Source organism: Ciconia boyciana, chromosome 3 (genome assembly GCF_034638445.1).
Source record: "Ciconia boyciana chromosome 3, ASM3463844v1, whole genome shotgun sequence".
Classification (NCBI taxonomy): domain Eukaryota; kingdom Metazoa; phylum Chordata; class Aves; order Ciconiiformes; family Ciconiidae; genus Ciconia; species Ciconia boyciana.
The window spans coordinates 29,164,548-29,179,576 of record NC_132936.1 but is presented as its reverse complement, the minus strand read 5'-3'; the positions used below and the strand labels follow the sequence as shown (position 1 = coordinate 29,179,576).

General features: G+C 36.8%; 1 protein-coding gene across 2 annotated transcripts in view; it reads left to right on the top strand.

Moving 5' to 3' along the window:
- KHDRBS2 (KH RNA binding domain containing, signal transduction associated 2) overlaps positions 1–15,029 on the top strand; it is a 439,124-nt gene that overhangs the window by 387,145 nt on the left and 36,950 nt on the right. Inside the window, exon 8 of one of the 2 annotated variants that reach the window (XM_072857818.1) lies at positions 4,647–4,673. The exons of the other annotated variant lie outside the window; for it this stretch is intronic. Within the exon in view, the coding sequence (XP_072713919.1) occupies positions 4,647–4,673 (27 nt within the window). The remainder of the gene's footprint in view (positions 1–4,646; positions 4,674–15,029) is intronic. 2 annotated transcript variants of the gene reach the window in all.

Here is a 15,029-nt window from a genome sequence, read left to right as displayed (position 1 = left end):
CCAGGTTTGGCACTTCACTGGAGTGTTGTGGTATTGTGCTCTTTTGGAAAGAACAAAGCGGTATCAGCTGTGTTTTGTGGGCAGATTTATCATAGGTGTATGTATTAGATATTCTTGGGGCATGCCAACTGGCTTAAAACCTTCCTGTATGATAAGTGGAGAACTTCTATTTAATGGATACTAATTAGGTATTAGTAGTATACAGTTGTTGAGCTGTTCAGTTTTGCCAAGATTGAAGCAGCTACAAGCCTGCCTAGAAGAAAAGTTTTAGGAATATAAACCTCAATCTTAGGTGCTTCAAGACTTCAGACATATTGGTATTTAGCCTCAGTTTTGGAGGATCAGTGCTTGATTAAGACAGCTCCCAGCTCAAAACACTAATGTAGCTACACTCTTCATCTCACAATTCAGGTTCTGGTGGGCTGCCTGGGCACAGGTTCTAATGCCATTTGAGGCACCCTACAGCCCTCAACATCCACAGAGAACCAGCGATGTCACATGGGACCCAGGAGAGACCTCTGCCCTGCTGGACTAGAAGGCGAAAGCCAGGCAGGATATGTTAGGATGTCTAAAATGACGGTACATAACTGTGCACAGCTTCTGAATTGAGTTCTCAATGTCTGCTTTATGGTCAGATGTGAGGCATGTAGTTTTCACACTGACACCAAAAATGAGTTGGTCTTAAATTAGACAACTCCACTAAATTGTGCCTTTGACGCCCAGCAGGCACTGATGTGAAAGACCTCTTTCAAAGAAGAAAATTGTGTTGCTTATCCAAACGGACTTCAATTTAAACTTTTTCATGTGGATTTTTTTCTTTAACCTAAAGTCGCTTTTATGTTGTCCATTACATTCAATTTCTGCACTCCACATCTTGAAATACAAGAACCCCTTGGATCCTCAGACACTACAGATGGCAAAATGGACAAGAAGAATGTTGCTTTTAATTTCTACAAGGAATTTTTTCAGTTCTATCTGGCTGCTCTGATTTTCACTCCTGTGTTGACTACAGATATATTCATCAATCTGCCTCAGGGTCAAACCTGAGATACAGCTTTCTTCAATTGGCAAGGTGACTACAATTTCAAAGCTGAAGGCCTGATCACCAGTGATGCAACACTTTATGTTTATTTGAATACTAATAATTTAGTATTATTTCAGTGGCACTTGTAATTAATTGCTATAAAAGTCCTTCCTACATTTTATAATTCTGAGCCAGGTTCTAGGCTTCTCAGATGTTCAGGGTGATGCTCAGGAGTTTACTGATCACTCTTTACTGACACATCTCCAAAGATTTTACCAAGGGAATAAACACCGCTAGCCTCAGTGACTTAGTTCCTATTTAATATTAATGCTAAATAGACAAATCAATATTCAGCACACCTGACTGAAATCTATGTTCTTGGCTGCCTACTGGCATGTATAGAAATATGGAAATTGGGAAGAGAGCTTTGTTTTTTATATTTTTAGAGGGATACCTTGTGAGAAATCAGCATCAAAGTCAGCTTCTTTTGCGTCTTAGATGCATTAATAGTCAGATTTTGGTAGAGATGATGGCTTTGTTTTAAGACAATGAACTTCCAGCTGTAGTTTTGCTAATCTACTCCAGCCTCTTGCAAGTAGAGTTCTTGGACTCAGCATGATGGGACTCAGAGGTATGAAATATTTTCATGAGCCTGACATGGATATTTCTTATGATAAAATTTTAATACAGAGAACCACTAGTGACAAAAAGAGTCAGTCTCCTTTAAATCCATATCCCCTTAAAGTGAGCAATTTGTTGCAGTCAGCAAGTATATTTTTATGTATTTATTTCCTTCAGTGTTTTAGTATCTTCAGCATTTAGTATTGAGTTTTACAAACTTATGCACCGGACAGCTTATTAAACTGAAAAAAGTAGAAAGGGTTAATTGAAGAAATTTTTTTATTTTTAAGTAATGTTTTGTTGTTTTATGTAATCATGTATACATTTTTACACTAGACTAATTCCTAGTCTTGGGTAGGAAAAAAAAAAAACAAACAAAACCCTCTGTCCCATTGATTTTCTGTTTCAAAACCCAACTGAATACTGTAATGAAGCACTATATAAGGTGCTGACACTGCCCCTGTGAATCATTGAGATATCTTTTTTTTACATGGATTCCTGAGTCATTGACCATTACAATCACAGCTAAATCGATGCCTTTTTTCCAGTGCATTTTCTCCAGTGCATTAACCAGAACAAGGACGTGCCAATGAGGAGATAATACTGCCACTGTGGAATAGTGGTCTACCAACTGAATAGTTAGTGATGAAACATTACCAGCATGACCCATCCCTTTTTAGAAAATTTTGAGACTTTAAAGAATAGTGACAGTATCTTCAATCTCTGTCATTAGAGCTTGTAAGATGAGAATAACCTGCTCTTTTTTTAAATATTCAAGCAGTCTAAGAGTTAGTTGGCCTCTTCTCTGAAATGATAGTGAAAAAATTGTATCCATATGCTACTCCTTTTCTACTTGAATAAATGCCAACTCCTCCTCTTTGACTTCGTTATTTAGCTATGAACATTCCATCCTTCAGAACTTCCAAAACTGACATAGTGGCTTTTTGAACTTGCTGCCTAAGACCAGATATAAATTTCAAAGAATTCAATTTAAAAATTCCTTTTAACATTCTTGCCATTTAAAACAAAGAAGATCTGAGACACAATTAGATTTTTATCTTATCCAGGGCAAGTTATTATCATGACATAAACCAGATAAAGGTGAGTGTGTAAAGTGCTGAAACAGTGTTTAAAAGGAAATAGTAATTAACAAATTATATCTTTTTATTCCATTGCCCTGCTTTCTCTTGATGAAGTAGAATTAAGATATATTGCAGTCTGTATTTCGTATCATAAAAATATCCCTATATAAAAATAAAATGAAACAAACAAAAAAGCTGAAAGTTGCCTTCATAAAAATAAACAAAGGTTAAAGCTAAGAGTCTTTTATGGCATACAGGGAAATATAACTGAGGAAATGGCCTGAGTGGTTGGTCATGATGGAAAGCTTCTTTTTATAAAAATCTTGGGTTTTTCTAGAAAACTGGAGAGACAACAGAAATGTTTTGTGTAGGAATTGCTTTCATAAGTTTCTGGTCACGTGCGTATGTTTATATGTGTTGCAGGGCAGGGATGGGATGACACATAGTTCTCTCTAGAAGATTAATGCACATTGACTTGGCATGCAAGCTTTTAAATTTAAACTGTTGAAGAACTAAAATCACACAGAATTATTTTCAGTGCCGAATGTGGAGCTAAAAGGGTTCTGAGTTTAGTGAGAAATTCTAAGGAATGACAGCAAAATTTATTCATTCAAAAAACCAGCAACAACACAAGATTTCAAGTACATCAGTCAAATGTTTCCTGCAATCTATATTGTGCTTCCACTTCTATGGCCAGAGAATAATATCTTCAAACACTTTTTCTTTTAGACAGTAGTCAGCCTGTCACATTTGACACTATTTATCTAATGTAGTTGTTAAAAAGAAGAACTAGAAATTACTTCTCACCAGAGGTTTAAGCTATAGTGACCATAACTTTCTACCTTCCATCCTTTTTAGTGAGCCTCAAAACTGTGTACACTCATACAATGTAATTGAATGAAAGGGATGCAAATACTGCTGTTACCCAAGAGCAAGATAGGTGCCTGTGTGCGTATGTGTGTATATGAATTTATACGTATATATTCCTTAATGTATTACTATACGGTGTACAGTAGAAGAAAATGTTTCTTACAAAAACTTAGATTTCTACAGTGCAAAACATTTTTACAACTATATCAGATGTTGTCATTGCAGTGGTCAGCTAGAAACCTTGCTCTTGGTTTATAGGAGCTCATCAAAATCAAAATCTGCTTTTCCAAAGCAGTGGTGAGTGTAAAGTAGAACAATGAAGTTGGTATGATTACGCTTTCCATGAACCAGTGCATGTTAAAATGTCCCTATATTCAACATCTTGTTAATTTTTGATTCATAAATATATTAAAATAAATAGTTGCAGAGATGGAGATATATTAGTAAAAATTAAATTGCGACCTAAAGAGATGGACTAAAAGAAACATTGAGATTCTCCAGGTCCATTTGCAATTACAGTGTTGGACACCACCAGTAGACTGCACAGCAGCTGGAGCAGTCATGGCCAAGGATGGTCTGTACAGCTTTGGGAATCCAGCCCTAGACACACTTGAGAAGGTTGTTGAACTCTGCTTTTGGTGTCTCCATTACAGTATTTAGAGTAGAAGAGGTATCATTAGGTGTGAACTACTACTTCTGTATGGTAAATGAAGATCAGTACTAGTATTAACTGGACTGACTGGGAGTCCATAAATATTTTTAATCATTTTTTGTTCTTCATTTGTTGACAGGCTGTGTCAGGAAAGATCAGAATCACTATTCTGAGATGAATAGTCTCACAATGAACAGGGCTGTTGGGCTTTTTTTACCTTTTCTTATGCTTTTTCTTTCTTTTTATTCCTTGGTGAGCATTAGAAGAATTAGCATAGAGATACACTTAGTGTCTCTATGAAAAACTTGGTGTTTTCAGTATGTTGATTTTACCAGATTCTGTACCTTTAATGCACTTAACTCAGTGAATGTATCAAATATCCAGTCTATTTTCTGAGTTTTCAACCATGAATGATAGCCAGCAGGTAAAGACTAAGCTAGACCAAAGTGATTACAGCTGCATGGTAGACAGAGTGTAGCATTCAATAAGGGAAGCTGTTCTTACTGTTCCTCCTTCCTTCTTGTGTCTTGCTACAATCTGGGATCACGACGCATCTGTGTTTGTAGCACGACAGTCAGGCTGCACCAGAGTCTAGGAATATGCCATACATAATAACAGGATTTTCATTCTCTATTTAATATGGATTTTGTTACTGTGATCCATATCTGCATCACTTTAGTCACCTTAAAAAAGAATCTGCAAATTCAATCTGGTGCACAGCACAAGGGCTTGCTGAGTAAGCTGAGCGTCTTGCTACGAAAGCCATATTCTGAGGTCTGTACGGACTTCCTGTGACTTTCTGGATGGATTTTAATGCAATAAAATTCCATCAGACTTTAAGGATTTAGTTCAGGCACGTCATCTATCACCACCTGAGAGCCACTTGTGTTAGAAGGCTTTTGCTTTAGGGGGCTAGTTGTAGTGTTTGGCACTTTTTATCCAGTGCAGTCAAAGATGACTGGACATCTTTTCCAGCACATCTGTTTGCTGGACCCAAGGAAAAGGAAGGGATTTGTGGAGGCAGGGATCTGTATAAGGTTTTTATGAAGATTTGGGGGTTCTGGCTTGTTGCTGTGCTATCTTCTGATCAGTATATCTCTGTCTGTGTCAGGGTTGCATTTGACTTTGAATCTTTATATTTGAATTATTTTTAAAAGAAAATGGAAGAATATAACACAGGTCAGAGAATACTGAGTTGGGAGAATACATCTCACTGCTACAGTGAGATATATTTAGTTGTATGGGATAAAGTTAGCAGAGGTGTCTGACACAAAGATCTATTAGGCTGTCAGACAGTCTCCCAAGAGAAATGGTGGAATCCCTACTACTGGCAATATTTAGAATTTGATTAGAGAAAGCGCTAGAAAATGTGCTGAAAGGAACAATCATATGTGACAGGAGCTCTGTCATGGTTTAACCCCAGCTGGCAGATAAGCCCCACAACAGCCACTTGCTCACTCCCTGCTGGTGGGATGGGGGAGAGAATCAGAAGGGTAAAACTCATGGGTTGAGATAAAGACAGTTTAATAGGTAAAGCAAAAGCCGTGTGCACAAGCAAAGCAAAACAAGGAATTCATTCACTGCTTCCCATGGGCAGGCAGGTGTTCAGCCATCTCCAGGAAAGTAGGGCTCTATCACATGTAATGGTTAGTTGGGAAGACAAAATGCCATCACTCTGAATGTCCCCCCCTTCATTCTTCTTCCCCCCAGCTTTACATGCTGAGCATGACACCATATGGTATGGAATAGCCCTTTGGTCAGCTGACGTCAGCTGTCCCAGCTATATCCCCTCCCAGCTTCTTGTGTACCCCCAGCCTACTCGCTGGTGGGGTGGGGTGAGAAGCAGAAAAGGCCTTGACTCTGTGCAAGCACTGCTCAGCAAGAGCTAACACATCCCTGTATTATCAACACTGTTTTCAGCACAAATTCAAAACATAGCCCCATACCAGCTTCTATGAAGAAAATTAACTCTATCCCAGCCAAAACCAGCACAGCTCCTAATACGTGATCTGTTCTTTTCCACCTTTAACTTCTCTAATTGCGTGCTCAAACTTGAGGGAATAACAATTTAAAGACTACCTCTAAGTATCTCAATAAGTATTAACCACTTTTTCCTGTTTTGCTCATTATATTCACAAATGAGAAGTCCCATCACATTCTACATATTTGCTTTTAATTATACCTGGCCTTTCTGCAATAATTCCTGTACAATATTGTGCTAGTTAAGTTCACTCTTCTTACATCTCTTTTAAAACCAAGAAGAAAATTCTGCATTACCTCTAATCCTTGCATTTTATACATCATGCTAAACTGTATTTCCTAGTCTGACAATATCTGTTAGAAAATTAAATATTGCAGTTAAGAAGACACTGTGAGTAGGCACTTTCTTTTTTTATTCCTGTACAGTACACAGGACCAAGAAGAATTTCCAGGAACATTTTCGTTCAAACGTGATTAGCAGCAGTGCAGACATTGCTGCATTCACTGTAAGCAGCACTTGTGTAATAAGTTTAATCATTGTCATAAGCAGAAAAAAAATGAGTTCATCTCTTCTGCAGCTGATATCAACATTTAGTTTCCCTGGTACTAGATTAATTTTCGTAACTTTTAATATCTACCTATATTTTTCACAGTAAGTTTTATTATGTCACCTCTTCAAAAATTAAGTTTGAATGAAAAAAAGTTTCATCAATTGAAAAAGTTTGATCAAGTATATATTCAAGTATATAAATTCAAGTATATAAATTGATGAGACACACTATTCAGATTGCAACTTTAAAAATTAAATCAAAGGTATTGTGGAACTGGTGAAATACTATTTAGCTGTATGGCTTAAAACAATGCCAAATAAGAATTACCATTGTTATGTCTTCTAAATACTGCTTTGTGGTCTTTTATAAGGTAAGCAAAATAAATGTAAGAGTTAAAATGTTTATGTAAAGAATAAAAAATTATGCAAAATGCACAAATTACATAAACAAGACAATTTAAAATACGTTGTCCAAATTTATTTTCAGAAATATTTTTCTGTAAAATTAGGTTCTAGGAAATATGTGATGAACTATCTTTGTAACAATCTAGGACATTTGGAATTTGATTCAGCAAGAGATGTAACTTATGAAAAAGGTGTGGGGTGTCTGCCAAAGATTAGGATATAAAGTTTCCAACATTAAGAATGTCTGCATTCTCATCTAGACCTGCTCCAGGATTAATAAATAAATAAATCTTTATTTGCTCTGTGTTTTGAGCACTTTTTACAATTTTGTCTCTAATTCCACTGTGAGGTTTTGTTACTGTTATGTATTACTAATTCATGGAATCCTATGTGGTTAAATATATCCTAATAAATATATCCTAAGTGGTTAAATATATTTAAATAGAGGATAAAAAGAGATCAAAAACAATGGAACTGCACATAGAATTAACCTATGTATTTTCTTTTCTTTTCTTTTCTTGACATAGAAGATATAAGGCTATTTTTGTGGAGCTTTTTTGTTTTAAAGCTGTTTTGTGGAGCTAATGTTTTCTGGAGTTTTACTGCAACTGTTTTGTTGCAGTAAAATTGGACAGATCTCCTAGCTGTTAATCATGATGACTCCTACAAGTCTTTTCCTGAGGGAATTCTGTAAATTGAGACGCAGGCAGTTTATAGAATTTGAGGATGTATTTACTAGAGCACATTATCTTGCATTTGGCCAAGTTGTATTTAATCTGCCTACTTCCAGCATACATAATACATCAGAGTAAAATTAGATTTAAAATTAAATGCAATTCAATGTCCTGAAAAGGACCTATCAAAGCATTTCTGCTCTTTGCTAGTACCTCAGCATCTACTTGCACATTTACAAACTCTGAGATGGACAATCCAGTCCAGTTTTCAAGAGCTGGAAAATAAAAAGGAGAATTCCTTGGAATTTCCAACCATTTGAGACCTGGATATTTCATTTCCTGGATTATTATAAAGCTTATTTAAGGTTGAAATGGTTTACTTTTAAGGCATTGTGTATAGCAAGTCAAACCATTGTGAAATTCTGTAAACCATCAATAAGTTGCTAAACTCAGACAGAAGAGTTGTTAGTCTTTAGTAGATACTTGTAATGGTTACTGTATCTATGATACAAGAAACCTTACTGCTCCATGGACAGATTTTATGTCAGCTCCATCTATCGATTATACAGCTGGGGGAGCATCAGGATGCACAAGAGGTTCACCATCTGCTTTGCTTGAAATTTTGGAAAGAGAAATATTAGATATGATAAAGAGATTAAAACTAATAGTGGGTGTATTACAGCCCATCCTCCCTTAGCAGCTGAAGGCTGCTTTCTACTCTATTCATTTCAGTTCATGGGAAAAATAAATCTTTCATTTAAATGCCATTTATGTGATATATTGTCACCAGAGCAACTTGCTACTGTAATATATTATCGCCCAAGTACTATGTAAAGCAGTACAAGTCATCAGTAAAAATAACAATTAAAAAATCCTTTCTTCAGGGATCTCAGAATCATAGACAAGTGCAAAAGTACAAGTTATTGCAGATACACAGAGAAGATACCTTGGATTATTTTTCATCTCCACTTGCTGCCTATTACTAAAATAAGTAATTTTATTGATATTGGAAGAAAGAGATGTTTCTGCAAGACATTCCTGTGCAATAGGAACTGAGTAAAGGATTGACACTGAGGTTAGGACGCTATTCCATAAGGAGAGGCAATATGAAAAAAAAGCACAAGTAAAATGGGAGAGGAAATGGTTTCAGTGTTGATGGTAGCAAGGTTAGGGGACAGGGAAAGTGCAACAAGTTAAATGGATGTAAGTAGCAGCTGATTATACAGAGCTTTGACACATGAATTAGAAGTTTTAATGCGACTTCATGAGCATAGGAGAGCTAACAGAAGGATTTGAAGAAATAAAGATGTTAGATGAATGTTGTAGTATAATAATTGCAGCAGCAAATTATGCTGCAGGCTACAGTCTTGCAAATACGGAAGGAGTAAGAAAAGTCTCATTTCTATTAAATTTTCTTTTACATTTTTATTCCGTTCTGATTTTCTTTTTCAGTACACCAAAATGTATTTTAAGTGTTATTCATTCATTTTGCATTTAGTTGAAAAATTACAGAAAAAATATTAAAAAAAAAATTAGGAGAGTACACAGCAATTTCTTGAAGTATCTGAGATTCTGTTTTACTGTGCCTGCTTCGGTAATGCACAGCTATTTGCTTCTGTGGCCCCTGCCCTATCTTTATCTTGAATACAATCAATTTTAGGACTTCTGGGTAGCAAACTTGTTTAGTTTGACTCATTCTTATTACCCTAATTGTTCAACATGACGTTTATTTAAACTATTGAAATATGAGGGCATGAATAGCTCATTTATGTTCTCTGCTTTGAATTTGCAAAAATCTCTGTGACTGTGATTATACTGAAATTTCAAGTATATTTTCATGTCTATGTGAAAAATGTTCACCTCTACGTGTTTTACCATTCAGTTATAAAGGTGTTTCCCATTGCTGTTATTTGAAGAATAAGACTGATTTCATTAAGAGGTCGAATGTGTTGAGATTACTTCATTGCCTCTGGCAAGCACATCTACTCTGGGTTGTCTCAGCACTGTAGACTCTAGTTCATATATTGCATTTACGAAGTCTGTAACATAGAGCTCTGATTTTTCAATTGATTAGTATTACTATTTTAATTTCAGCATTATTTTTATTATTATTACTAGTATTTATCATTTTGATGGATATAGTGCCACTCTACTTGTCTTTGAGTTAATCTTCAAAACGCTTGGTAGATCTCACTAGTGCAGGGGTTATATATCATCTTCAACAAACTGATAATATCTAGTTTCTCTTTTTCTGACCCTGGAAGTATAGCTGAAGAATCCAAGGCCAGCTGTCATAGCAGGCATACGTACTTATGGAATAATTTAGTCAGAATTTCAGTTTCGAAGCATAAATTAGAATCTGGGAATCCTTGCTTAGCAACAGACTAACTTCCCAGGTACTTCAGTGAGATTCATTTGCTCTAACTGCAGGTTTTCAACACTGAATAATCCAAATCTAAAGTAATTACAGTTTTTACTCCTCTTTATAGTCGGTAGACAGAAATTGCCATTTGTCTAAATTACATAAAATTAATATATTGAGATGTGTTCCTCTACATCTACTCAGAGCTGCCCCCACCTTAGAACAACTTGGGGACTGAGCACCAAACTCTTGAGTGTGACTGTGATGGAAGGTAAGTCCTCCCCCTTACAGCACTTTAGAGAGGCTCAGCCAGCTCAGCACTCTCAAATCGTTATGAGCACACAATGACAGCACTGTCTGCTGCGTTTTTAAAGGGAACAAGTAGAGAAGGAGGTGACAGTAGTACAGGTCCAAGTATAATAGCTGTGATCTGCTTTTAACTTTGGCTAAAGTTGCTATTTCTCTGTGACGTGATTTAATCACCTTAAATGCTCTTTGCAGGAAAAATTTTAAGATTCATTAAGGCAAACAGGCAGTTTGACTAGCCAAGGGTGTGAGTCATACATCTGGAAGAAGAAGGCTTCCCAGATGTATTTCTCTATTTTCTCTCCAGTGTTTCATATCGAGTAAAAGGAGTGGGATTTAAGATTTCCCATAGTTGTTAGCATTTCCTGAGATGTAGGTGTGTAGTCAGTTGCGTGCCAGACTGTCTAACCTGAGATCTCTGAACAGAGTGCTGTCTGTTTGAGATGCTATTCTGACATGCCCACCCATCCCCACGCATCATTTACAGCATTCTGATTACATTCTGGGTGTCAGGTCGCTTCAAAATTAAGCTAAGCAGCACTGATTTTTACAAGCTCAGCTTTCTCTGAGCAATAAATTCCTTCAAACGATGAACTAACTTACATACCTAAAGGTTAGTTATCTAAATCTAACACATTCATCCTGGGCTCCCTTTATAGTCATTGGAAAGAAAGTTCTCATTTAGAGAGCAATTCAACTTGTCCTCAAATAGGTGTCAAAAGTATGTGGGATGAATTACCCTCTAAAAATGTTTTATTTCTACCCTGTGATTTGAATGGGAATCTACCGCTAGGTCCGTGGTAGACGACTTGCTTTTAGCCTTCTAAGCTAAGGTGTTATGGATGTGTGAGAAAATATAGATGTGGCCAACTCACAACAGAAAAGAGAGTGAGACAGCATTTGCAGATTTATAGAAACAAGGAGAAAAAAATAGTGGAAACTATGCAAAGGCCCCTTTACTGGGAAACAACTGGTTTTACTTAGAGTTACAATTAGAGGTTCATTTTTATACCCTCACATTCTCTGAGCTACAGTATTACTTCTTGTGTACTGCTGGCTGCAGCTAATGAGAAGGGCTACCGTGACTGCAGACACTTTTCTTGTTCACATATTTGCAAAGTACAGAGTTGCATAACTTACTTTACTTGAACTTACTGTTGTGTGTTGCTTTTTTTTAAAAAAAAGTCTAGATATTTTGCAGTTTGCTACTTTAGAAAGAGTTGAGCTATCTTCTATAAAAAACTAACTAGTTTGACTTCCTTACAGTGTATTTCATCATGTATTACCAGGACATACGTAAAATATTGTGAATAGGGCAGTTTTCATTAGACGTATTAGAATTATTTTCCTTCTTGGTTTCCCAGAGCTGAAACCTACAATTTTTCAGAGCATGCTGTGAAAATCGTATTTTCTAGGGCTATTCAGAGGAGAGGTGATTTAAACTTGATGCATTTGAGTGTGGACTGTTATTGTTTGAAATAAGGTTTTAACATTAAGTAGGAAATTCATGTTTAAAGAGATCAGATTGAGTTAGATTATGATACCCTTCTTACTGATGATACTTATTATTTTGTTTGTATTTCTATTATTTGTTTCAGCATCTGAAACTTGGAGAGGATTTGAGTAAATCTAAATTAATAAATCTTTCTCAATGATATCGTGGGTGTTGAGTCAAATTGATACTTAGCTTTTTCTCAGGTAGTAGAATATAAGCCTTTTTTCCAATTTATGTCCCTTTTTTCTTCTATGCCCCTTTTCCCCCTGACTATAATTTTCTTTATCAGTGGTAGAGTAGTGTGTATTTGCTCCTGAAGTGAGTGTTCCCAATGCTAATTTCATGTGCTATTCTGAGATTCTTCTAAGAGTTTTTGCTATCACACGTTGTGGAGAAAGACTGGTAAATAATTAAATATGCTCATTTTCAAATTAGTCTTTTCTTGAATTGAGCTGTATTTTAACATTTTCCTTAATTTTTCCTCTTTTTTTGGTTATTATTTTTTAACTCTAAACTATACTAAAACTCCTCAAAATCATCCATAATTGTTTATAAACATTGTTAGCCCCACTGCAGCTCCAGATGTGTATTTCTGTTCCTTTATCTCCAGTTCACGATGTATCACTGTAAGGCCAGAGCAAATCCTAGTTATTGAAAGACTCAGTTTCCTTTTCCCTGACACAAAGTAAAGAGGTCTTTTTCTTATGTTTTGGAAAAATGTTTTAAGAAATACCTGAGGTAAAGATACCCTAGCATAAAAACCTAGCCTTGAAGTGGGTATCAGTTTACCTTTGAATATTTCTAATAGTTCCCCTGTTTCATATTTTTCAGTTCATTCCAGTAAGCCTTTCCTTCTGAATGGTGGTGGCAGCTACCATGGGGAAAAAGACTCCTCACACAGGAAATGAGTCTTCCCAGGCAACCAACCCCAGTCCCTGAGATAGCCTTGAGAGTCAAACCTCATCAGTAACTTGTTGGAGTTCAAAGGAACCTGTTTCCCTTGGGTCCTGCTTATCTCTGCCCTCATTAACCTCTTCAAAGAACTCTGAAGATTTAGGGAAGCTCTTTCCTCCCCTTCACTGAAACCCAGTGGCTTGACCCTACCAACTTTTCATACAAGTTTTCTAATATTCTGATGAGCGTGGAGATGGATTCTCTAGTGGTGGACATTGATCAGGTCAGGCCCAAAGTTGCTTTATCTGAGATATTTCTGCTTGAAAAGCACAGACCTCAATTAAAAGGTGTTAGAACTCACACAGAGGATGGAAGGTCTACGTGTTATACACATATATGTGAAGATTTCTGGTGAAATAAATGAAATTGTAGAAATTATAGAAGAAAAAATATCATATTCAAAACACTGACAGTATGGGTAATCAATCCTTTTGCCTTCAATGAGTTGCGGATACAGCACTAGTAACTTAGATTCTCTAAGAGGACAGCTCTGTTCCTGTCAGCATACATATACAGAAAGTTTATCAATTTAATATGGTTGGCTTGTTTGTTTGTTGTTAATACAAGGACTAATAGACCTAGAGAGTTCATGAAGGAGTCTGACTATTGCTGAGTAAAAGATTGCACTGCCTTTGGAGAGGGCATCCTGGGTTCTGGTCTCTGGATTTATACAGAACTGGTCTTGGGAACACTGTCCTCATCACACACAGAGCACAGAGGATGTGAATTTGAACGTCATCAAACTCATAGCTTCTGGATCTCTGCATGGGAGCTGGGTGTTTCATCTCTCAAAATGTGCATGCAAGAAATACTTTCAAACATTAAAGTTGTAGGTTCTGGGGAGCTGAGGGTTAAAGAGAAGAAAAATGCTCAGTGAGTTTGAGGCACTTCAAGGATGTGAAAGGAGCTATTTTAGATCTCAGTTCTAGATGCCTAAAGGCTTCTTCAGGACAAGGGTGTCTGGGTCAGGTACACCGTATTAAACTTTGAAAAAATGCTAGTATGTACCTTACATAAATAGTTCACCTGTAGGATTAGAAGATAATTCTCATACAGATTGACACAAATAAGAGAATGTTATCCAGAAAATACTTTTTCTTTATTAAAGATACACTGTGCTTTTTTATTCTGTCGTTGTTTTCCAACCATTCCACTTGAATCATTCGCACTGTATTGACCTGCTCTGAGCCTTTAGGGAGGCTGTTAAAACCTGTAACGTGAACCCACAGAAGTGTCAAATATTAACAAGTGTTCTCTGCCCTGCTGGTGCTGAACGTTGATCCACCTCAGGCGTCAAGAAACTGAGAGCGCTAATTTGTAATTGTTGCCTTTCCAGTTCTCTCATATGGTGGGTAAACATGCCAAAATGCCTTTCCTCTAGATATTTGACTTTATATAGGAACTTGCATCACCCTCATCTTCACAGTAGCAGGATCCCACCCAGTAGCATACTAATCGATGTGACTAACATCTGCCTCCTGTGGTTCATTGTTTCTCTCATCCTGTCCCCAGAAGCAAGATTGTGTATTTAGCTATATAATGTTAAATATATCACTGTAGTCTGCAGGGATATGCATTTAACTGTACTTTTTGCTATGAGTTTATACTAATGAAGGCAAGTCAAACTGGTGCACTTCCACCTGAAATGGAAGATGACAAGGTTTGAGTAAACTTCAGATTCTGGGAGAGGCCATTCCCCAGTCTCAAAACGGGACTCTTCCTCCTGCCCAGAAAAGCTTTCCCTTACTGCAAGCTGACATGGGTGCCTGAGAATTGGAGTCACCATCTGAAGTCCTGTCCTTCCTTCAAGCCACACAGCACCCCAGGGGTGAAGTCTCCCACCTGGAATTCACACTCACCCTCACTGCTGGGTCGGAGACCAGAAGGACAGGCAGATTTAGTATGCTTGACCTAATAAGACACAACTGAATGCTTCCTCCTTTGAGTGTTTTCTTTAAATCGGGCGTACCAGTGAAGTCTAGTTCAATACCATTATGGAGTTTGATTAGCAGAAACAAAGAATTACCAAACTAACACTGCACTTTATATGGTTA